At 38.6% G+C, this 23,113-nt stretch overlaps 2 protein-coding genes across 2 annotated transcripts in view; both read right to left on the bottom strand.

The window, feature by feature from the left end:
- Positions 1-2,747: 2,747 nt before the first annotated feature.
- On the bottom strand, positions 2,748-3,716 carry LOC149681514 (uncharacterized). Its single transcript, XM_089834184.1, has one exon. The coding sequence runs from the start codon at positions 3,714-3,716 to the stop codon at positions 2,748-2,750; it is 969 nt and encodes a 322-aa protein (XP_089690310.1).
- A 4,937-nt stretch (positions 3,717-8,653) lies between these two features.
- LOC149681513 (centrosomal protein of 290 kDa-like) overlaps positions 8,654-23,113 on the bottom strand; it is a 36,177-nt gene continuing 21,717 nt past the window's right edge. Inside the window, exons 14-26 of the mRNA XM_089834183.1 lie at positions 22,904-23,090; positions 21,009-21,218; positions 20,603-20,717; positions 19,592-19,680; positions 19,319-19,447; positions 18,995-19,129; positions 12,507-12,635; positions 12,308-12,421; positions 12,137-12,220; positions 11,884-12,069; positions 10,507-10,680; positions 9,209-9,430; positions 8,654-8,745 (exon numbers count right to left, since the gene is read on the bottom strand). Of these exons, the coding sequence (XP_089690309.1) occupies positions 8,665-8,745; positions 9,209-9,430; positions 10,507-10,680; positions 11,884-12,069; positions 12,137-12,220; positions 12,308-12,421; positions 12,507-12,635; positions 18,995-19,129; positions 19,319-19,447; positions 19,592-19,680; positions 20,603-20,717; positions 21,009-21,218; positions 22,904-23,090 (1,855 nt within the window). The 3' untranslated portion in view covers positions 8,654-8,664. The remainder of the gene's footprint in view (positions 8,746-9,208; positions 9,431-10,506; positions 10,681-11,883; positions 12,070-12,136; positions 12,221-12,307; positions 12,422-12,506; positions 12,636-18,994; positions 19,130-19,318; positions 19,448-19,591; positions 19,681-20,602; positions 20,718-21,008; positions 21,219-22,903; positions 23,091-23,113) is intronic.

Below are 23,113 nucleotides of genomic sequence, written 5' to 3'. Positions count from 1 at the left end.
TCGGCCATTATGGTATGTTTTTTTCCATCCTTATCATGGATAAAGCGGAAAAGTCAAAGCTAGGATCTAAAGTTTGGCTTAGACCCGTATAAATTAAAAAAAAGCGAGTGTAAATGTGTCGTTAAAAACCAAGACCTAAGCTCTAACTTTGAATATCTACCGCCGATTGCCTTCCCTGATATTTATAACTATTTAATTTCGGGAATTTCTGCATTCACACATGCGCAATTAAAAAACTATAAAAGCTTGGACGCTTATAATCAATTTGTTTGTGGTTTTGTGCAAAATGTCGCAATTAAAGTAATTGATAAGTCAAAGAACGTTGTGGTGAAATGCAGGGTAAGTTTCAAGTTCTTTTTATAGCTATATATATACAAAAACAAAGCAACAGCTCTATTTTTTTTAGGTTTTACATTCGCAAAGATTGCGCGAGACTCCACTGAAAACGTGGATAATCTCTAATAAGGATGGTGTCATCCAGTCTGGTCATTGTACGTGTATGGCTGGACTGGATGAGTGTTGCACTCATGTTGCTGCTCTTCTGTTTTATGTGGAGTATGCGGTCCGCTACAGGGAAGTGGCAACCGTCACTGGGAAGTTAGCGTACTGGAAGGTCCCTACTATGAAAGAAGTGAACTACGGTCCAGTGGTAGACTTAAATTTGAACTCCGCCAAAGCAAAACAAAAGCTTCTAGACCAAACTTTAGAATGTGCAATAAGTGGTACAAATTTAAATTCGATTAATTCAAAAAGCAATATTAAGAAGCAAAAGGAAATTCCAAGCATGGATTTGGTAGAATTTAATTCAAGAAATCAAAGACTTTTTGAAAAGGATTCCAGAGCTGCAATATTCCGCATTCTGTCAGATTTTTACAAAAATTTCATACCGAAATGTCTAAACAAGAAATATCCAATTTATTTGCCAGATCTGTATTCAGAACAAAACGAAGTGCTTACATTCAATGAACTGTTGATTGAGAGCGAAAAAATAAATATTGATCTCGAAGAGCACCAAATCGCTAGAGTTGAACGCGAGACAAAACTACAGTCAAAAAGCCAACTTTGGCAACGTCAACGTGCAGGAAGGATAACTGCATCGAATTTCAAACGTGCTTGCTGTTCCAATGCATCCATTCCTTCCATTTCTTTATTAAAAGATATATGCTATCCAGCTAGTCGCTGTTTCTCCACTGAAGCCACCAAATGGGGTTTGGAAAAAGAAGAAGAAGCTAAAAAGATTTATATTGAGCTAACGCAGAATAAGCACGTTAATTTTGCGATGTTGTCCTCTGGTTTGATCCTGAATAAAAGTTACCCTTATCTAGGAGCATCTCCTGATGGTATGATTTTTTGTAACTGTTGCGGTAAAGGAGTTCTCGAAGTCAAGTGTCCTTTCAGTTTAAGAAGTAAATCTTTCAAGGAAAAATCTAGTAATTCATGTTTGGAGCTTACGGATGCAGGGCACAGATTGCGGAAGAATCATGCTTACTATTACCAAGTTCAAGCTCAAATATTTCTCGCTGATGCCCTTTATGCTGATTTTTGCGTTTGGACAAAAATTGATTGCCACGTAGAAAGAATTCTTCCAGATACACAATTTTGGAAATCAAACGTTCAAAAGAGTGAAACATTTTTCAAAGTAGCCATATTTCCGGAATTATTAGGAAAAATTTTTTCTCGAGCAGCACTTAAAACTACAAACACTCAGTGTACATCAGGCTACACTAAACAACCTCAAGGCAGCCTTTCTAATACATGTGAAACAAAACCCCTTGAAGACACTACAAGTCAAGGCATCATTCACAAACCTCTCAAAAACTGTGATACAATCCCAATCACTAGTCAAGGCATCGTTCAAAACCCACTAAAAAAATGTGATACAATCCCAATCACTAGTCAAGGCATCGTTCAAAGCCCACTAAAAAACTGTGATACAATCCCAATCACTAGTCAAGGCATCGTTCAAAAACCACTCAAAAACTGTGATACAATCCCAATCACTAGTCAAGGCATCGTTCAAAAACCACTCAAAAACTGTGATACAATCCCGATCACTAGTCAAGGGAAAATTCCCAAAAAATCCATCATCCACCAAAATAAAAACCATTCCAGTTCAACCATAACAAGTCCATCAAATAATATTTTAAGTCCAACTTATAAAATTACCAATAATGTTCAAACTCATACAGTAGATAAAATAAACAACTCAAACATTCTCAGCCCTAAAAAAATAGATTATAATCAAAAACAAGATAAGTATGAAATATGGTGCTTTTGTAGAGGAAGAGATGACGGATCAAAAATGATCGGATGTGATAATGAAAATTGTAAAATACAATGGTTCCATATTAAATGCTTGAAAATAGTAATTCCGCCCAAGAAAAAAAAATGGTACTGCCCTGATTGCAGTAAAACTCATCAACCATGTAAAAAACGTAGACGATAAAGTCATTTATGGTTTTTAATTACACTCTTTGTAAGTAATGGTTCTGGTTGTTTTTATTGAGAAAAATAAATTTCCATTTGTTTTCAAAAATTATCTTATTTGGTTTCAAAAATTATTATCTTATTTGTTTTCAAAAATTATTATCTTATTTTGATTTTTTGAAAATCAAGAGTACATTTATGGTTCTTTTTTTAATTAAAAATTTAATTAAAAAACTTAATTATTCTAATGGAACAACCGACGGGCAAAGATTTACAAGGGCACACGCAACTACAGTTATTTTATCAATGCTTGCTAAATCCTACTCTGGGGCACCATGCAGAAGTTCAACCGGTATTTTGTTATGCAAAATAGAAATTTTTTGACGTAGATGACCAATTACTCTTTCGACATGAATACGAACATTAGCTATTTTCCTTGTATCTTCTATAGCTTTTGGATCTAATTGAGCCTTATTTTTGGTGAAGGCTGGCAGTTTTACCGTAGCATAGTAAAGACCAACTGAATCCTGGATGTTAAAGCCTCTATCTGCTAAAACTATATCTCCTGGCAACAACTTTTCTAGGAAATTACAGTTTTCCGTAAGATGCTTATCGCTAACGCGACCTCCCCACCCTTTTGATAAAAAAGCGACAGTTCCTTGAGGAGTAATACCAATAAGATATTTGACTGTGTTGTGATGCTTGTAATTAGACCAGGTTTCTGCCTGTCCCACTACACTAGATGGCTTTTCCGTAAATATTTCAAAGCAATCAATTATTACGGCAACATTTGAATCAAAATGTTCGCGAAAGCACATAGGCATTGTTGCTCGCAAAATGTGCCTTTCGGGCCAATAAATGTATCTAGCCAGGCGTTTTGATAAAGCATCCAAGGTATTGTAGAAAACCCTTCCCGCTGTCCTTTCTGATACGTAAAAACGATAAGCTAAATCCCTGTTCTTCAAACCTAGCCTCAACTTCATCAGAGTTAGAATCAATTGTTGAAAAGTTGAAAGTTTCGAATTTTGAAATAGATAACTTTTAACTTCGTCAAAAATTTCTATTAGATATTCGTAGGATTCTAAACCTGTGTAAAATTTAACTTTTTCATTGTTACCCGCAAAGCAATACTCCGAAAAACTTTTCATTTTTAACTCATCATATATGGCGTTTAAGTTAGTTACTTTTTCTTGCATTTCATTTTGGTAACTCAAAATAAGGTTTTCCTTCTCCACTAATTTTTCTCTTAATTCATTAATTAATGTTTTAGCACCTTCTTTTTCAATCATAGCACTTTCTAAATGAACTGAATCACACACTCTAGCAAATGTTTGTGTGTTCGCATCTTCACTTCTTTGCTCTGTTTGTGTACTGTCCAGGATTAACCACGCTCTGCTACCATGTAAAGGTTTTTCCGTATTATTAAAAGAAGTACGCAGCGGAATCAAACATAATTAATTTATTAGAGTTATATAAAACGAACTGAACATCGCGAGAGCTTGTTGGCAACTAACTTAGCAGTCTAGCAGAACTCAAAAATCTTATCAATCTTGGAACCGGAAATAACAGCTAGAATATATCACGTGACCTATACTCCCCCTGAATGATGTTAAAAAACTAACTCACCAACAGTTACCACTGGTCGACGTTACGCTCGGAAATACGGCTGTCACCCTCCTGATGGACACAGGTGCCAGTGTAAACCTGTTAAACCTACAAAGCTATCACACGCTGAAAGACAAGCCATCATTGTCTCCATCTTCGCTACAGATATTTCCGTATGGCTCAGACACGCCTCTCAAATTAATCGGCAAATTTCACACCGACATTAAGATGTTAAACCGACAGGCCCACGGATGCTTTCACGTTACCAGTGATCAAGGAAGCTCCTCACCTTCCATCCTAGGTTATCATAGCCTGCGTGATCTACAACTTATCAATCCACCTGGTAGAGTGAAGCACACTCTCAACTCCATGATTGCGAGAGATATTATTGACAAATACCCAAAGCTATTTCACGGCATTGGACTCATAAAAAATGTCAAGATTAAGCTGGCCATAGATGAGTCTATTACACCAGTAACCCAACCGCATCGAAGGATTCCTTTTCACCTAAGAGAAGCTCTAGAAGCAGAGTTAACCCAGCTCCAGCAAGACGATATCATTGAACCCGTCACTGGACAAAGTACATGGGTTTCTCCAGCAGTTTTGATTGTCAAGCGACCACCGTCTGAACAGAACTCTGACAGCAATATCCGATTACGCCTCTGTGTCGACATGAGAATCCCGAATACCGCAATCATTCGAGTCCGTCACGTAATGCCCACAATCGAAGATGTGATTCACAAACTGAATGGATCCACAGTCTTCTCAAAATTAGACCTTAACAAAGGTTACCATCAGTTACTACTAGATGAATCGTCCCGAGATATCACCACCTTCAGTACGCATCGCGGCCTCTTTCGGTACAAACGACTGAGTTTTGGAATAAGCTCGGCAGCCGAAATCTTTCATCACGTTATCCATTGCATCATCCAGAACATCGACGGCGCTCTAAATGTCTCGGATGATCTTTTAGTTTTTGGAAAAAACTTGACTGACCATGACGAGGCACTGGAAAAAGTCCTCCAAAGGCTGTCCGACCACAACGTCACGCTTAATTCAGAAAAATGCGCTTTCCGCCAGTCGGAAATAGACTTTTATGGTCATGTTTTTGGACGGTATGGTGTTTCCGTCCATCAGTCGAAAATCCAGTCATGGCAAACCATTGACACACCGACAACACCAGACGAGATCCGTAGTCTCTTGGGTTTGGCAACGTATTGTTCTCGTTTCATACCCAACTTCTCAGATGTTACACGTCCTTTGCGCCACCTCACGAAAAAAGAAGCAACCTGGAATTGGACCGACGAACAGGACACTGCCTTACACGTCTTACGTCAACACCTTGCCAATGCCTCGATTCTGTCATATTTTGACCCAACCAAATGCACAACCATTTATGTTGATGCTAGTCCGACCGGGCTCGGAGCTATTTTGACGCAAAAGGATAAAGACACAATCCACATTATCGCTTTTGCTAGCAAAGCTCTAACAGATGTGGAAACTCGTTACTCGCAAACTGAAAGGGAAGCGTTAGCCGTTGTTTGGAGTTGCGAGCACTATCACTTGTACATCTATGGATCTCAGTTCACCGTCATTACTGATCACTTACCACTGCTAACATTACTGGGAAATCCCAAGGCAAGAACATCTGCAAGAATCGAACGATGGAATCTCCGCCTTGCACCATATGACATGAAGTTAGAATACCAACCAGGAAAATTCAATCCTGCAGACTATCCGTCGCGACATCCAGCGCGAAACCCGTCAGAACCAAACAAGTGTCTGTCCGTAACGACCGAAGCTCACATTCGTCATATCGCTCATCACGCAGTACCAAAGGCAGTAACTTACGAAGAAATCAACGCAGCTTCCAATGAAGATAAACTCGTTCAAGCAGTAATCCACTGTCTTAGTACCAACCAATGGCGAAGCTCATCTATTGATGCCGATCGCAGCGACCACTTAAAGGTTTTTGAATCCATCAAATCGGAACTCGCTGTCGTGGACGGCATACTCTTAAAACATCATCGTATTTATATACCACACGCTCTACAGAACCGCGTCATCGCGATAGCCCACGAAGGACACCTTGGCCTGGTTAAAACAAAGCAACTTCTTCGTACGAAAGTATGGTTTCCGAGAATGGATGTACTAGTGGAGCAAGTGATTCGAGCTTGTGTACCTTGTTTGTCTTCTGTTCCACACTCCGTGAAGGAACCACTACAAATGACCACACTTCCAGCCAAACCTTGGTCACAAATTGCATTGGATCATCTAGGTCCTTTTAAAGGACATTACCTACTCGTCATAATGGATGAACATTCTCGTTATCCTCTAGCAGAAATTGTATCGTCTACCACGGCGGAAGCCAACGTCAAGATTCTGTCTAGAATATTCGCCATATTCGGGTTACCAGATGTTATTAAAACGGATAACGGCCCGCCGTTCAACTCGCACGTATTCGCTGATTATTTGTCAATACTTGGAGTACACCATCGAAAGATCACACCCTATTGGCCTCAAGCCAATGGCACGGCCGAAAGATTCATGGCCTCACTTAACAAAACGATCCGTGCTGCTGATGTTGCAGGCACCGATTGGCGCGATGAACTCCAACGTTTCCTGTTCAACTATCGCAATACCCCTCACAGCACGACCGGAGTACTACCATCAGAGCTCATGTTTGGACGTTCTCTACAAACGAAACTACCATCCCCAGGTCAACCTACACCTCGCTCAATGAAGGTTGCCGATTCCGATCGTTGCGAGAAAACCAAAATGAAGGTTTATCATGATATCAAAAAGAACGCACGACCCCATCAATTCAAGCTGCACGACCAAGTTCTAGTCAAAGCGTCTCGCACCAACAAAATGTCACCGTATTTTGACCCTGAACCCTATTCCATCACAGCAATCAAAGGATCAATGATAACCGCGGAACGGAATGGACAATCAGTCACACGAAACGCGTCGTACTATAAACTGTTACCAAAAGTAGATAGGGGAAAGTAAAGCTCGAGGATGGTCCCCCACCTTTGACTGTGGGTTTCCTCTAAGTTTAGAAGCTCTCTCTCCTCTCCCTTACCCCCTATGCGAGTTAGCGAATGACGTTTGAGAAAACACCCCAACCCCTTATCGATTTTTTTTGAGAGGTAGTTCATAGCGACGGCAGCGCCCCGGGACAGTAGCCGGTGAAATTGTCTGCTCTGAAGGAAAATTCAAATCGACCAAGTGTTACATCGTTTAAAAATTCGGGGCGCTGATTTTTATCCTTTAATAGTCCAGGCAAAAAGAAATGCAGAATAACCACCACTATCTTCTTCATGTTTTGACTTAAGAAGATCACAAATCATATCATATAACAGTTCATTCATGGATCCATTACCTTTCATACAGTTAAATATTCTAATTCTACTTCCAGTATCGTCCGTGGTAAAAAGATCATTTATTAATTTTAACGTATCCACTCACAGATGTTGCTTTACCGTATATCCGTATGCAATCTTGTTAAGCCTTGGCTAGTAGGAGTCCTTTTAAAACTGTTTACAGAACTATTTTTCAGTTGCAAATAGGCACTGGCAATGTGCAATGCCTCTCCTACGCGAGGGGGTAGGAACTGTGAGAGAGAGGAAAGGGGGTTTCTAGGTTTTCATGGCGCGGGGGATCTTCCAAGTGCTTTACTTTCCCCCCTATCTACTTTTGCTGTTACCAACTCACACACCTCTCATACCATGTGATAATTCTGATCTCACTAACACACCACCGCACCTCCAAACGGAAGCATTAGCAGTTGCTACCTCACCATCAGTGCCTAACGAAGATAACTCACCGGTACCTCAACCTCAACCCCGGTATAATCTTCGCTCTCATCGATTTGCCCCGAAACGCCTCATCGATGAGATTTAGTTCTTATAAACGTTATGTACATTTTTTCTAAAGAAAAGAGAGATGTAATGTTCTATCTTTTATTATTTGTTTTCTATCTGTTATATTTCCCGCCACCACTTTGTTTGTAACGCCATCTAGGCTAGTCCAAATATATAGAGCTAAGAGAGATTCGCGGAGCGAACTACGCAATAAATGTTTTCCTACGTTCTAAGATAATGTGTCTTTATTTAATCAACTAATCATCACCAAACACTACACCCCCGTTACTGTAAACAGAAGTCCATAACCCCCCCCCCCTGAGTGTGATGGACTCCTGCTTAAGGCTAGAGTAAAAAAGCAGACGAATGTTTTCGGCCAATCAAAAAATGTCACCTTCGAGTTTGTGTTTCTATTTACTAGATGGCGCTAGCTTCATTTTCAATCTGCCCCTTACCGGACGTATATATATGCCCAGCTTGTTTATTTTATTTTTAGGTCTATTATATATATGTGTGTTTTGTCGTTTTGTGCCCTTTTCCAAACCTAGTAAATTGGTTGTTTTAACACGATAATGGCGCACTAACATTTTATATTTTTGCACACTATGTGTTTACCAATAGACCTTTCCAAAAAATCCATATGTTGCCGGGGAAAAAGCAGAAACGAAGGGCGTTTTCCCTTCCGCGAAAGGAGTTTAAAGAAAGACTTGTATGGCACCTTCAGAAAAGTGTACAATGATAAAAGATTTGTTACCTTAATTTTTAACTAAGCTATCTCCATCCTTAAACGTTCTTCTTTCTTCGCTTGCTCTTTTGTTACTGTGAATACCCGATGATATTTATTCTTCTACATTAAAATATTTTCAATCACATTTCGTTATATGGCGATATATTACATAAGAATTTTCTTTTCAAAATAGGGAGTAGGCCAAGAGGTGAAAATCCCAATAAAGGACTTTTGACTTAACTAGATGGGTCAAAAAGTTGAGTCAGCAAAAATTGGTCAGTGATAAATTTTTAATGTGGTGATTCAACCAGTCCGAGAAAACCAGTTTATAAATTGCTTGAACTAGTTTTTAAGTTTATTAATTTCAAATCTATAGGAAAACTAATGTGGGACCAGTCCAAGGGACCACTTTATTATTTTGGACGATATGGGGGTCACTGGTCCAAAGGACTGGTTCAAAAGATATCCTAATTTCCCACTGCTCCCAACTAGTTTACTCAACTCAAGTTGACTCATCTATAATGGAGTCAAAAAGTTGTATCGTCTGTAAAGGCCTTTAAACTCCCAAACTTAATTCACTTACTAATTCTTCTAACTCTTTTTCAAGACCAGAGATTTTTTCCTCGTACATCTTGGTAACTACGTAAGTTTTGTATTGTCGCGGAGGCATGGAATGTGGCGTTGGAATTTGTTGCTTTAAACTTTTGATTAGTTTCTCTTTCTCTTCAAGCGCGTCTAAAACTCTACGGTTTTGTTCCGTTAATGTTCTGTTCCGCTTGGATAATTGGTCAATTTCACGTTGACACTAGATAAATTAATTGACAACTTCTTCACCTATTTTGTCTTGGAAGAACTCCAGACTGGAAAAGTATGAAAATGGCCAAAAGTCGCGAGTCATCAGAGTTTCGCCGTAGTTGACTGTTTTATTGGCGTAGCTATACTGGGCCTGTTCACTCCCTTAAAATAGGTCTTGTGTTAATTCGCGGTTACGCGGTTACCGTCGTCTGCTATTGTGTATGCTAGAACTTCCTCGATTTGTGTTTGTAGTCAGGACAGAGTAGCTGGTGATGTTTTAAAAGGTATTTGAAGGTAAAATATGGATTTAAGTAAGGTTATCGAAGTAATAGAAGAGCACATAAAACTAGATACGTTTAAAACCAATCTCGGTAATTTATTTAGCTATAGCGCGAGCAGCTTGCGTCGTGATGCGCGTGATCGAGTGGGCTATGGTTAAACCAAGGAGCATAAATGTCTGAACTACTTTCAGTCGTGAGTTTGCAAGTCCATCAGTCACTAGTAAACTAAATAGTTATTGGCGAAACTTTGATGTCCGCGTTTTTTAACACAGGCTCTATGGCCATTGTCATACTTTCCCTCTCATCCACATTTGAATATATGTATTAAACCTAGAGTCACAACGTGGGATCTCGAGATGGACGTTTCGCGATACACTTTTTGTCGAGCATGAATCTTTATCAAATACGGGTGGCGCCACCTATTAATCACTTGAAGAACTTTTTTATTGCCGTCTGCTGCTATAATCTGTGCAACAAGTTGTCAAGATAGTTTTTCAAACGTGTTAAATAAAATACGCGAGTTAAATAATAAAACCGTAGTCCTTTTTAATCTAATAAATAAAATGAAATAAAAATCATAACGATGTTTCTGATTGCAAATAAGCGAGTAAAAGTTGTAATTAGTTCCGCTAGAGGCTCACAGGTGGCGCTGTCACGTCTTGATAAACGTGCTTGCTTGATAAAAGCAATGTGTGTAAGCCGATTTGAATTGTAAGTAACTCTATCTATCTCATTGAGTTCAGGAGGAAAGTCAACTTGCAGGGAAACCACGTGACCCGCGCTTTGCTATCAAATAAACAAATACCTTTTTAACTTCATGTTGAAGTTTCATATTTTCCGAGGCAATTTTATTAGTTTTGACATCAAGCAATCTATGTATGCTGGCACTACTTGCACATTTATTGGTTGCGGAATTGTTGCTTTTATCAACATTGTTATCAAGTACATCACTCTGCGATTGATCCAGTATTTTTGGTTCCTGTATTAACAAATGTTTCAAATTTAAATCAGGCTGATATGCTAAATGAATAAGTTTATAAGATATGTTCCATAAGTATAACACTTCCTAAACTTCGTAATGCTAGAGACTTACAGCTCGAGCTAGTTCGAGAACGACAAGCGAGAATTGACTACACTCGGTTAAAATTGCAGTCCATCTTCCTATTTAGTTTGTACTAAGCCTTTGACAGCGTACTCTCACCAGAGTCTATGACGTTTCACCAATGTCACTTCATGACAAACTCTCAGTAACCAGTGACAAACTTATGGAACATATCTTATAAACTAATGGTCTTAAGGATAACCCTTTAAATTTAAGTAATAAACTAAAGGACAATGCTATTTAAAGTTAAAGGAACTGTAAACAGGGCATAGGTGGGAAGGTAAAAATTATTTGAAATATGTCAGAATCACGTGACCAAGGAGAGGCGTGGTTCAAAGAAGCTTAGTTCATTTTATTTCGAAAACTACCACTTCATGGAATTGGCGCTGCAATCTTGCGAAAAACAAGGACTAGATGTCCAGTTCCACTCCATGAGGAGTCTTTTAGCGTTTTTCTTTGATGTGATCCGAGCGCTCCCGGAGCGCTCCGAAAAAAAATCGTCTTTCATAGGTTATAAACGAGCTGCTCCGAGACGGAGGCGCGTCTTACAATGACGCAGTCGCTCCCTCTCGGTTTGCTACCGGTTTGATCCCAACCGCTCCGACTCTAGAGACAGAGCGACCAAAATGGAGCGCCTGATGACGTCACAAAACTGCTCTGAAAAAACTTTTGTCTTTCATTGGGAGCAACTACATTCGGTCCTCCGAGCTAGAGCGATGACGTACCACGAAAATATGGAACGATCTCGGAGCGCTCTCGGGCGACCACAAAGGAAAACGCTATTTGTATCTTGGCATCACGTGATGTCTGTGACGTATTTCAAATAATTTTTACCCACCCGCCGATGCCTTCTTTGCAGTTCCTTTAAGGGGTCATCCATAAAAAACTCTAATCAGAGCTTGAAAACGGTGGTCCTTGGATCAAAATGTTACACAAAGTTTTCAACTCAAAATCGCCCATAGAGCCCACTATACTTCGTCTTATCACCCCCTTTTTTAACATCCCATATTTTTTAAGACGTGGACATCCGGTCCAATCTAGACTTGACAAGCAATAATCACATTAATGTTATTATTTTACTTTGATATTTGATTGTTCTCCATTTGAGAGCTGTTCAATTATGGCTTCTTTGTTCTTCAAATCTGATTTCAATATATTGATTAAGCCTTCCAAGGTAGATATCTGCACCTTGTAACGAGGAACATCAATTTTCACTTGCTCCAATTCAACCTTGAGCTCAAAATTTTCCTCCGACAGTTTCAATACCTGATGACAAAATCGAAATTAAAAATAGGTTTTAGTTCTGAAATTAACAGTTAAGCAAAACCTTTACATGTTTTTGAAGATTATTTATTTTCACAGAGGAGCTGACTGAAGGGTCATCGTTGAAAATATCTCTAGTGGCTCGGGCCATAGTCTACAAAAAATGGTTATATTTTAACATGCATAATAGTTAAAAGCATTTATCGTCTGTGGTTTAGTTAACTCATTTCATCGTTTATACCTCTCTGGATACAGTATATTTCGCCAACTGCTTTTCTAGTTGATAAATTTTATCAACCAAAATTTGGTTTTTTGTTTTCAATTCTTCCAATTCATCCGGTTTTCTTCCGGCGGTCTTATTAAAATAGTTAACTCATATTTGAAGTTGCAAAGATAGGGCTTGCTAATTTCTAAATTAAACTTCATAACTTGGATTTTACCTCTTCTTCAAGTTGCTGTAATTTTTTCTTTAGTTCTTCAACTTGTGCCAATTCTGGTGGATGCGCTTTAACCAACAATGCTTTTACTCTGTTCTCCAGAAGGGTTTTCTCCTTGTTCAATTTAATCAACTATGAAACATAAACATATAATCGTTTATGGGCATGTCACAATTATGGATAGTTTTTACTAATGACAAGACGCTAAAGCACTGTCAACCAATTTAGTCCAGTCCCTATCCAAACTAAACTGCTAACCAATTGATACCAAAATGGATTGGCAACACTGTCAACCGTCAAAACGACCATTCTTAGCTTAAACCAAATTATAAAGAAGACAGGGCGTAACGCGATTGGTCGGAGGTCCTTAATTTCCAATTATTCAGAAAATCAGAACCTAATTTTAATTTTGAAATCATTCGGAGATATTTCCTGGATGTTTTACTGCGCAGACTGATCTTATATAATATTTAGAAGAATCGATAAAAAAATCACTTGAATTTCCACTTCACCCTCCCTTTAAGAAGTATAAGCAAGGAAGATGGAGATAGGGAAGTTTCGTGTAACGCTATAACTCCGGTCGCCCAAAAATCCCGCGCCGCACTTTTCTCGCGCATCGTGCTGAGGATAGGCGGCAGTGCCGGTTTCCCGCGCAGTTCAAACTAACGCCGAATATAAGTCATGTGACCTGCTACATTTCGTGAAGAGAGATTCCTATACTGAGCAAACTTCCCTATCTCCATCTTCCTTGGTATAAGTTTAATATATATACACGTTTGAACACAAGTTATCTTACACTTTAGAGAAGGAATATGTATCTATACCGTGCATTTAGTTTAGCTCCAGATTAATACGCCCTCTAGTGCACATTTTTCGACTAAAAAATAAGACCCATACAGAAGAATACGGTACTCTTCTTCAATAACACGTGAAACTTTAACACAACAAAAGCCGCTACCATAGCAACCAAATTGATTTTTGGGATATGGTATTCACTCAACCATTTAAAGCAAGTCTCGACTGTGGATTAATTTAAATCAATACCACTAGATGCTCCCATAGTCGAGGGGTGGAGTTGACAGGCCCACCAACCTTAGTTAAGGCTAGCTTTAGCTCCGCCCTCGTGGACCAATTTTAATTGGTTCCTGCCTTTGACAAGTTAAATTTTGGTGTGTAGAAGAGTAGTCGGATTTTAGGGACGAAAAGGTAGCTTTAACAAGACCGCAGAGCCTCCAAGTGGACAGTTTTAAGAACGCCCAAGATCAGAGCTCCACGTGGACAGCTTTAAACACCCCATTCGCGCTTGTTTTCGAATTATTATTGGGCCAATTATTATTATTATTATTTAAAGCTTTTTTATTTTGGATATTCCTTTCAGTTACAAAAAGTTCCTGATTTACAAAGGAGTCCAGTTGGTTTAAATTAAAATCAGAATAAAGTCAATGCAGAGTCAAGTGCTTGCATTACAAATAAATGCCCTAATGTCTTGTTTAAATTGTTTTGGGGAATCAACACTCTAATTAATACTGTTTGGTAATAAGTTCCATAGCATAATACCTCTAGTTTTAACACTTTTTTGACTAAGGCTCGATATTTTTGTTGGTAAAACGAAAGAGGTGTGACAGGCACGTGTACTGTATGTATTTATCACAGTTTCAAACATGTCCAAAATATAGGCTGGGGCTTTTTTGTAATATATCTTATGCATTAGTATCAACAAGTTTATTTTATATTCTTGCAGCAGAGTCATGCAACCTAGATGATTTCTAGCCTCTGTTGCAGAAGACCTCTTCCCTCTTTGCAACAATGTTTTTGTACATTTATTATGAATTACTTGTAATCTTTTTAGATGTTTCTTAGATCCCACATTATAAAATATATCACTGAAATTAAATATGGGCTGGATAATTGCCTTGTGCAAGATGATTCTGCTATGAATATTAAGACATTTATATAATGGGTTGACAAGCCATAATCTTTTGTTGACCTTATTAAGGGTATAATCAATATGATCCATAAATGTGAACCTATCATCAATTTTCGTCCCTATATAACAATATGAGCTTACACGTTTGATACCTAAAGACCCGAGCTTGGTTTTTTCAGTTGTCATACTTTGAAATTTCTTTGGTTCTAATATCATAAATACAGTTTTAGTTTCGTTAAAAATGAGGTTACGTTTTTCCAAAATTGATTTCAATGAAATTATATCAGACTCTAAGTTATTAATTAGATTATCAATATTTTTAGATGCAGAAAGTATCGCATTATCATCTGCATACTCAAAGGAGTCAGAATTGGTCAAACATTTGTGATTATTACGAGTATATATATTAAGGGGGAGGACAACTGACCTAAAGTTCGAATCTTTTTCAAACGATGGCGCTCAGATCTGCGGGGAATAACACAATTCTATCCCCCGTGTAGAAGGTATTATAGTGGATATTTAGAAGTTTTCCTTCTATAAACCATCCCTGTACCGGAATTCAGTTAACTATTTATTATTATTCAACGCTATACTAACGCCGATAGAAATAACTGTCATGAAGGCTTTAATGTATTGAACATTAGGTGAGACGAACCTGATCTCTCATCTTTGAAAATGGGGATTTCTTTTTTTTTTTTTTTTTTCCAAACGCGGTGAAGATTACCAGTGAAAGGGAAAGGGCGTGCGTTACTGATCAGGGATAGATAGCGACCTGAACAAGAGGGAATGTTCACCTCCACATTTTTCATTAAGGGGCAAGACCACTGAAGACAACCCAAAATAGTTAAGAGTCCAGTGTTCAAAATAATAGCCCCATACGGATAAAATTTTACTCACTTATAGTTTAAACCCTCTCTTAACGATTAAAATAGTTTTCATTATTTTTAACTCAATATTTAAGTCAGAATATTTTTTCCCGCTGGTAAAGTTTTGGTTGTAGTTATTCAAGACCAGCTCTTACAATTCAATACCTAATTTTATGCCTAATATGTCATTCGAAAGACAATTTTGAGCTGTATCGATTAAAAAAAATTTCAATTAAATCCGTCCACCTGACCTGTGAATACCTGAGAATGTTACGGGAATTTTAACTTTGGATAGCACAATTTCTTTCATTGACCACCATTACGCGAGTGGTTTGCCCCTCGCGTGACACCGTTACCCCCTTTTTCAATAGAAACGCTTGTAATATCTGTAAAGTTTTTTTTTCTTGAAAGAAACTACAATACCTATAAAACTAGAGCTGTACTTCTCTTCCCTATTGAAAGTACATTTAGTATGGCTTTGGAGGCACTGAAGTATTCATCTGAAACATGGTGACATTTAAGAAGGTCTGAACTAGGCCTAATGCACAATAAATGTAGCGCTATTCGAAAGAAGGGATAATTTGAGCGTCAGATAAGGTGCGAGTCTTGCTCCTAAAATGTACACGTAGTTTACGGTTAGTGAACCTTTGCATCATTTTAATACAATAATGGCAGTGCTGCGTATGCAAACGTCATACTCTTCTCTCTTAGCTCAGTGTCATCCCCCTACTGGGCGCGTACAGTGTCCCCTCTTACAAGAGCGAGCCCAGATGGAGGGATACACAGTCTACGCTCCTCTCTACCGCCACTAGTAGTCAATTTTGTTACAACGAGATCAGTTTTTAATTTATTAAGCAGCAAAACTTTTCCTAAGACTTTATATCGCTAACCAACTTCGAAATTAAAATGTATATGGCAACAGAGTTAAGTCTTCCTTAATCACCCCTAAGAAAAAAACCAAGTTAATAGAAAAAAAAAGACCACGAAGTAAAGTTCTTAGCGCCATCGACATTATAGGAAGAAATATTACGGCAATACCAAGCATCAGACAACGACACATCTCTTTTCGACGCCAGACCGTTTGTGAGCCCAAAGAGAGTATAGGGGAGGAGTGGAAGCTCCCCCGCTCCACAAGGCTAAATTACAATGTTGCCCCTAAATTATACTAGTGGTACGAGGGAGTTTCCGGCTCAGTCGTGCCACCTACGATACCATTTAATGTCTCAAACAGAAATGCCTCGGTACTGCGCATTGAAGATGCGCGGTAGAAAAGAGCGACAATATTTTCCCCTCTTTCCACTCCTCCCCTATACTCTCTTTGGTGAGATAAACAAAATGTAGAGAGGAAGGCTAGCAGTTCAGTTTCACTCGTTACTTGACTAACTCGGCTAATTTCAGAGGGCCTGACAACACTGCACTGCAGTTAAAGATGAGAGAGGAGGAGGAAAAATCTCTAGCCCTTTTAGTGGAAGCTATCTATATTTAGAATAATAAAATAACATTAAAATTGCTTTAAATTAATCTAAATCGATTAAAACTGGTTGTATGACCATTTCTGACTCCCTTTAATTATTAAAAATCATTTAGTAAAGAAAATTTTATTTGAACACCCGGGAGAGGGTCAGTGAGGCCTAATTTCAAGACTAGAATTTGATAGCCCCGAAATCCGTTAGGAGAAGGTTTGAACTATAAGTTAGTAAAATTTTATCCATATAGAGCTATTATTTTGGGGACTGGACTCTAACTAAAACGGGCTATTTTGATTAATCTTCAGTTGTCTTCCCCCTTAAACAGTAACGGCCCCAAGATACTCCCCTGAGGTACGCCTGCTTTGATATCTTGTGGCGTCGAGTTAACATCCCCAAGGCATACCGACTGGGTCCGATAAGCTAAGTATGATTTAAACCATTCTATGGAGCCAGTGTCTCCTCCACAGTCCCGTAGGTCCTGTAGCAACAACTCATGATGAACACAGTCGAAAGCCTTGGAAAGGTCAACAAACACAATGCCCACATACATATCTCTGTCCAGGTTCTGTATAATATTTTCAAATAAGTTCATCGTACAAGTGGTCGTCGAGTGACCAGGCACAAAGCCTGCTTGCATGTGATAGAGTAGGCCATTAGTGCTAACATGATTCATTAGTTGCTCATACACACATCTTTCAAGAACCTTTGATAAACTTTGCAGTATTGACACTCCTCTATAATTATTCGGGTTTGTTGCGTCGCCCTTCTTAAACAAGGGTACAACCTTAGCCTCTTTCCATGCGGTGGGAAACACGTGTTCACGAATAGAAAGATTTAACAGTTTGGTTAGATGTGGTGTTAAGATAATAGCCAGGCCCTTAATAAGGGCACTCGACAGACCATCAGTACCCGTCGCCCTCGAAGCTTTTAAGTTTTTTAGTATTGTAAATGTCTGACCCTCTGACACCTCCTCTATGCTAAATATCTTTACATTTTCCGTCCTTACGTTACAAATTCCATCCAGCTGACCATTACTAAAGTTACTTGTAAAATGACTATTTAAGCAATTCGCAATATCTAGGGGATTTTTATATTCCTGATTATTATGACAGATTATTGGGATAAGCTTCTTTTCCTCTTTTATATGAGGTTTGACCATCTTCCATAGATTGACACCATCATTAAGTTTATTTTGAAAATATGACCGTTTCTCCTGTTTAATCATGATATTTACTTGGTTTCTTAATTCTTTATATTTTTCCACAAAGATTGGCTGGCTATGCGCTTTCCTCTTAGCTATATCTCTGAGATGCATGGCATGCTTAATCTTGTTATTAAGCCACGGGGGGCAATTTATGACTTTACGTTTTTGGACCAGCGGCGCATGTCGATTCAGGGTATTCAGTATACACTGCTGAAGAGATTTAACCCCTTCATCAAGTGAATCTATCGTAATTGATTGCAAGCGAGTCATCAGATCAGAGATAAAACTACCCGGGTTACATTTCCTATAGTCACGTACACTACTAAATACTCTTTCTATCTTAGGGGCATGATTTTTTCCTAACACAAAAAATTAGCTCATGGTCAGAGGCACCGGATTGTATAATCTCGTGAGATATTATTCTATCCGGCTTGTTGGTGAAAATTAGGTCCAATAAAGTTTCAGTTGTTATTGTTATTCTAGTAGGTTTATCAATTAATTCCTTAAATTTGATCATCGTTTTTTTGGTAGTACCGGTTTATGTAGGTAGTCACAGTTAAAATCACCCAGCAATAAAATCTCAGTATCACGATGGATTTGGTGAATCTTAGTCAATTGTGACTCCAATTCTTCCATAGGGACTTGGAAAGAAGATTGGGGTGGGCAGTAGCCAACCCCAATGATTAAAGGTCCAGTGTTGCATTCCTTCAGGACACACCAGAGTATTTCTAAATTAGTATTAACATTCTGAATGATCCCTTGATTAACGGTAAGGTTTAAATGGTCTCGAAAGTAATGCACACACCCCCTCCACGTTTTGCACGCCTATCTAGTCTGATAATGCTATAACCATCTATTGAAACACTAATATCCGGAATATCTATGTTTATCTAAACCATATTGTATTGAACGTTATTAGAAATAATAGCTACATAGAATTTTAGCGACAAACTATTCAATGCAAACTTCTCTAACCGCTTGAAATCACCATTAATGAAACAAATACAAAAGGTTAGTTTCTTTACCTGATCTCGCAGTGTTTTGTTCGACTTGTCAAGTGATTCCACTTCGTGTTCTTTCTCTTTCAGCTTACTTTTTAAACGCTCAGTAGTTTGTTGCCACTTTTTACTCTCTTCCCAACGAATAAGTTCTTCCCTTGACTACAAAACAAGAATGATGGATTTACTACACTGCATATTTGGATTGGTAATAGGACATCGTTGTTGGGGTACAGAGGCAACTGTACTATAATAGTTAGGCATTACAGTACTTGACGCATGCAGTGGAACTGACCCACATCAAATCCTGTGCAAGACTAATTCGCAAGTATTAACAAATATACTAATTACTTTTTGCGCTTTCTCATCCTCAACGTAAGGCTTTTCCGGTGGTTCATGACGACGTATTAGTTCCTCTAAAAATCGAATCTGTTCCTTCAGCTCTGAAACTTCTTCAACACCATTCTCTTCAACCGGAGCCTAAAATGCATCTATTTCTAAACACTATCAACAACTCATGACCTCAGGAGTGAACCAAGCATATATATTACACATTTTACACCTCTAATGGGCTGTTCACTCCTGATGCCAACTGATTTCTAAGAACATGCAGTTTCAACGTACGTTTGAAGTAGGTGGTCGAGCTCTTTCCAGTCGCCTTTTCATATCTTCATTTTCTTTAAGGGTTTTCTCCAAAAAGTCGTCATTTTGATCTAAAAGAAACACAATTTGCATTACTTTATTAGTCAATGACACATTTCGAAGCAATTCCTGTAGCGCTCCTAACATCCCGGCTAATCTATATCTATATAAATCAAAGTCCTGACTGACTGTGACTGATAATCAACGCCCAGCCCAAACCGCTTGCCCTAGAAGGCTGAAAATTTGCAGGAACGTTACTCATAAGTAGTAGGCGCGCACTAAGAAAGATTTTTCCAATCCGCCGCCATCTTAAAAAATGGCGCCCCGAAGTTTAAAAAATCTTCTCTGTGCAACAAAGTCCGCGCGTTTCAACCGATTTCACAAATATTTAGTACACGGGTTTCCTTTAACCTATAGACGGGCTGAATGGTCCTTCGGGCTCGATTTGTTGCCATCTTTTTAAATGGCGGCCACAAACTTAAAAACCCTTCTTTATAGAATAATGTCCGCGTGAAAAGTAATAAAAAAAATGTCCCGACGGGCTGACGGGCAACGCCGAGTGCCTTCGCTCCTAGGGTGCTACAAAAATATTAGTCATCAGTAAAATCTACCCATTCTTTATATCATTTTGGTGGTAGTTCTTATTGCACGGGTAACAGCTAGTCTTTAATAAACCAAATTTATCCTGCCAAAAGCAGTAACCAATAGGGACTTGGCATTACTACGTCAGGCTACCTTCCACTATAGTACTAAAAAACATACCAGGAGGAGGGGCTTATATAGCTTGCATTCTGTAAAAAAAATACCATAATGGCGCTGGGGGCGGAGTTAAGCCCTAATTGCCAAGTCCATATTAGTATGAACCTAAAATTAACCTTTGCCAGGCTTAGCGGGCCTGTCAACTCCACCCCTCTAGCAAGCGCTTTGACACTGATGGGACTATTTTCAGCCGCGTATTCACCGTTGTACTTTGTGGATTAAAAATATACTAACCCGAGTTCATCCGTAGTGCATCCAGTTCAACAGCAAGTTCACTTATCCTTTCATCCCTTGAATTTATCTGCTTTTTCAAATTTTCTCGCACTTTTTCCAAATTGTGGATTTTATCCTGAAGTTATAAGTGATCATTATAGCCACTCCATAAGTTTATGAGATATGTTCCATAAGTATGACACTTCCAATACAGCCCTAATTCAGCTAGTTCTAGAAAGACTTGATAATTGACTACACGCGGTTTTGCAGTCCTCCTTCCTAATTAGTCGATACTAAGGCCCAGCAGCCACTTACCAGGCGTTGCTTTATGAGAATCTATGACGTTTTACCTACGACTCTCAGTAATCAGTGTCAAACTTACATTACAATTACGAGTACACTTATATTTAATAAATTGAAGTTTAACCTGATACTCTTTATATTTTAAATCAGTTGAAGTTTGAGTTTCTTCGTCTTTTGTCTCAATTTTTGCGACAGTTTCCGGCTTATCAAATTGCAGTTGATTGATTGATCTATCAGGCTGACTTAGTGATTCGTGTGTATCCGCCTGTTTAATTGATGTCCTTCTCATAAACTGCATTTTAGATCTCAATTTCCCAATTGCGTTGATTAGTTCCTGGGATATTAAGCAAAACCAAAAGCACTTTTGTATTTATGATTTTGATTTAGTTATGGCATTTTCCATTCTTAATAGGATATTTTTAACTATCGTCTTGATACAAATGACACTTTGAAAATTTTCACTCGAATTAACCTTCGAGGGATTGATCATTCTGTGCAATTATTGTACACGCAGCTTGAATATTGAATTAAGTTACTGTAATCGCGCCCTATTCTAGGCGTAATCTTGAAATATTGGCGCCATGATCTTGGCGTAATCTCGAAATCAGGCTTCATACAACATTTGGAAAACAAATTTCCCTGAATTTTCCAGGTTTTTGCCGTACATAAGTATCCTATGGAGCAAATGTTAACGAAGGAGGGGGGGGGGCAAATAGGACTATTACGTAATCAAAGGACATCCCCGTATATCTAATATAACCAGAGTTTAAACTTCCAACAAAGTTTAGTGCAATGTTAATCATGTGGAGGGAATATTCACGACCATTTTGCTTAATTTCTCGGCCCCTGTTTGACGCAAATTTCCCTGATTTCCCTGAATTTTATAAAAAATTCTAAATTTCCCTGAGTTTTCCCCTGAGGTTTTTGTCAACTATTTATTTCCCTGATTTTTCCAGGTTTTCCAGGTTTGTATGAACCCTGGAAATAATCACGCCCTAATTTCACCTTATTCTCAACATAATCTCGATATATTTTCGGTGTAATCTCGTCATATTCTCGGCATAATATCGCCTTACTCTGGTCATAACCCGTGTAATCCAAAAATTAAGTAGTCGGTGTACAGCGATCACCATTTCAAGTCTGGAAACTAATAGAGACCGACCTAATGAAGGTTCACATGACCAGTGTGTAGTGATCGTACGGGGAACAGGAACCCGACCAGGGAAGTCGAAATCCCCGGTTATTTTCCAACCCGACCTGACCCGGCCAGTCAATTTTGAAGTCGGGTCTAAAAAAAAATCGGGGTGGGCCCGTAGTAGGGGGTTATTATTGACGGTTGCGCTTTGTGATAAAAGTAGATAGGAACTCTAATCTGATTAGGGCGAGCTTGAATATTTAATTTTTTTCCACCTCGAGGCTTCGAAAGCCAGTAGAACACTGATATATTTCGGCAATTTTATGGTCGTCCGCCAAACGCCAAGGTATTAATTGTGTGTTAAATTGCGAGCAATTGATTTCAAAATTGAAAAAGTGGTAGAAGAGTTTCACGAGTACCAGAAACCCCATTCAGTCACTGCCCAAGACATGGACAATTTGGATACTTTACAGGTGGAAATTGCACCTGTTCTGGGACAATTAGTTACCCCAATCCCTTCCACGACGTTCTGTTAGATAGCAATGATATGGCAGAATCGCCTACTATTGGATTCACTAAAAGAGTGATAACTTGGAACTAAATTACTGAAAATGAATTTCTTACATTACATAGTACATAGCTACTATGTATAATTTTTTAGAATATATTAATTACATTCATATTATTAAAAAGGAAAACCCCGACCCGACCCGATTATCCGGGGTTGTTTTTTTCGCAACCCAACCCGACAAAAATATCACCCCGTATGATCACTACATTACGTTAAAAGGCTGGAGCGCTACGTCACCATTGTATTAGGAGTGCGAACCCACATCAAATTTTACTGTACATCATAAAATCAAATATTAAAAGCACTAGCTTACATTCAATTGTTTTTCTTTGCCATAAATCTGATTTTTAAGATCTTTCAGTATGAATTTCAGTTGAATAACTTGAGCAGGCTGATTGCCGATTTGTTCCTCGAAATTTCGATTCAGAACTTGTACCATCTGTTGGTGCCTCTTTACTTCTTCCACACCTTGCAGCCTTAAATACAGTTCTTGCTTAGTTCTAAACAAATAAATGCATAAAGA

Source organism: Phalangium opilio, unplaced genomic scaffold (assembly GCF_054372755.1).
Source record: "Phalangium opilio isolate 3A_F unplaced genomic scaffold, DU_Popi_V2 ptg000038l_1, whole genome shotgun sequence".
In the NCBI taxonomy this organism is placed as follows: Eukaryota; Metazoa; Arthropoda; class Arachnida; order Opiliones; family Phalangiidae; genus Phalangium; species Phalangium opilio.
The sequence above is the reverse complement of the archived record's forward strand: the minus strand, read 5'-3'. Positions and strand labels throughout refer to the sequence as shown.

Excerpts from the sequence above, each read along its gene's own strand:
- LOC149681514 (XM_089834184.1), bottom strand. The coding sequence starts at position 3,716 with ATGATTGAAAAAGAAGGTGCTAAAACATTAATTAATGAATTAAGAGAA.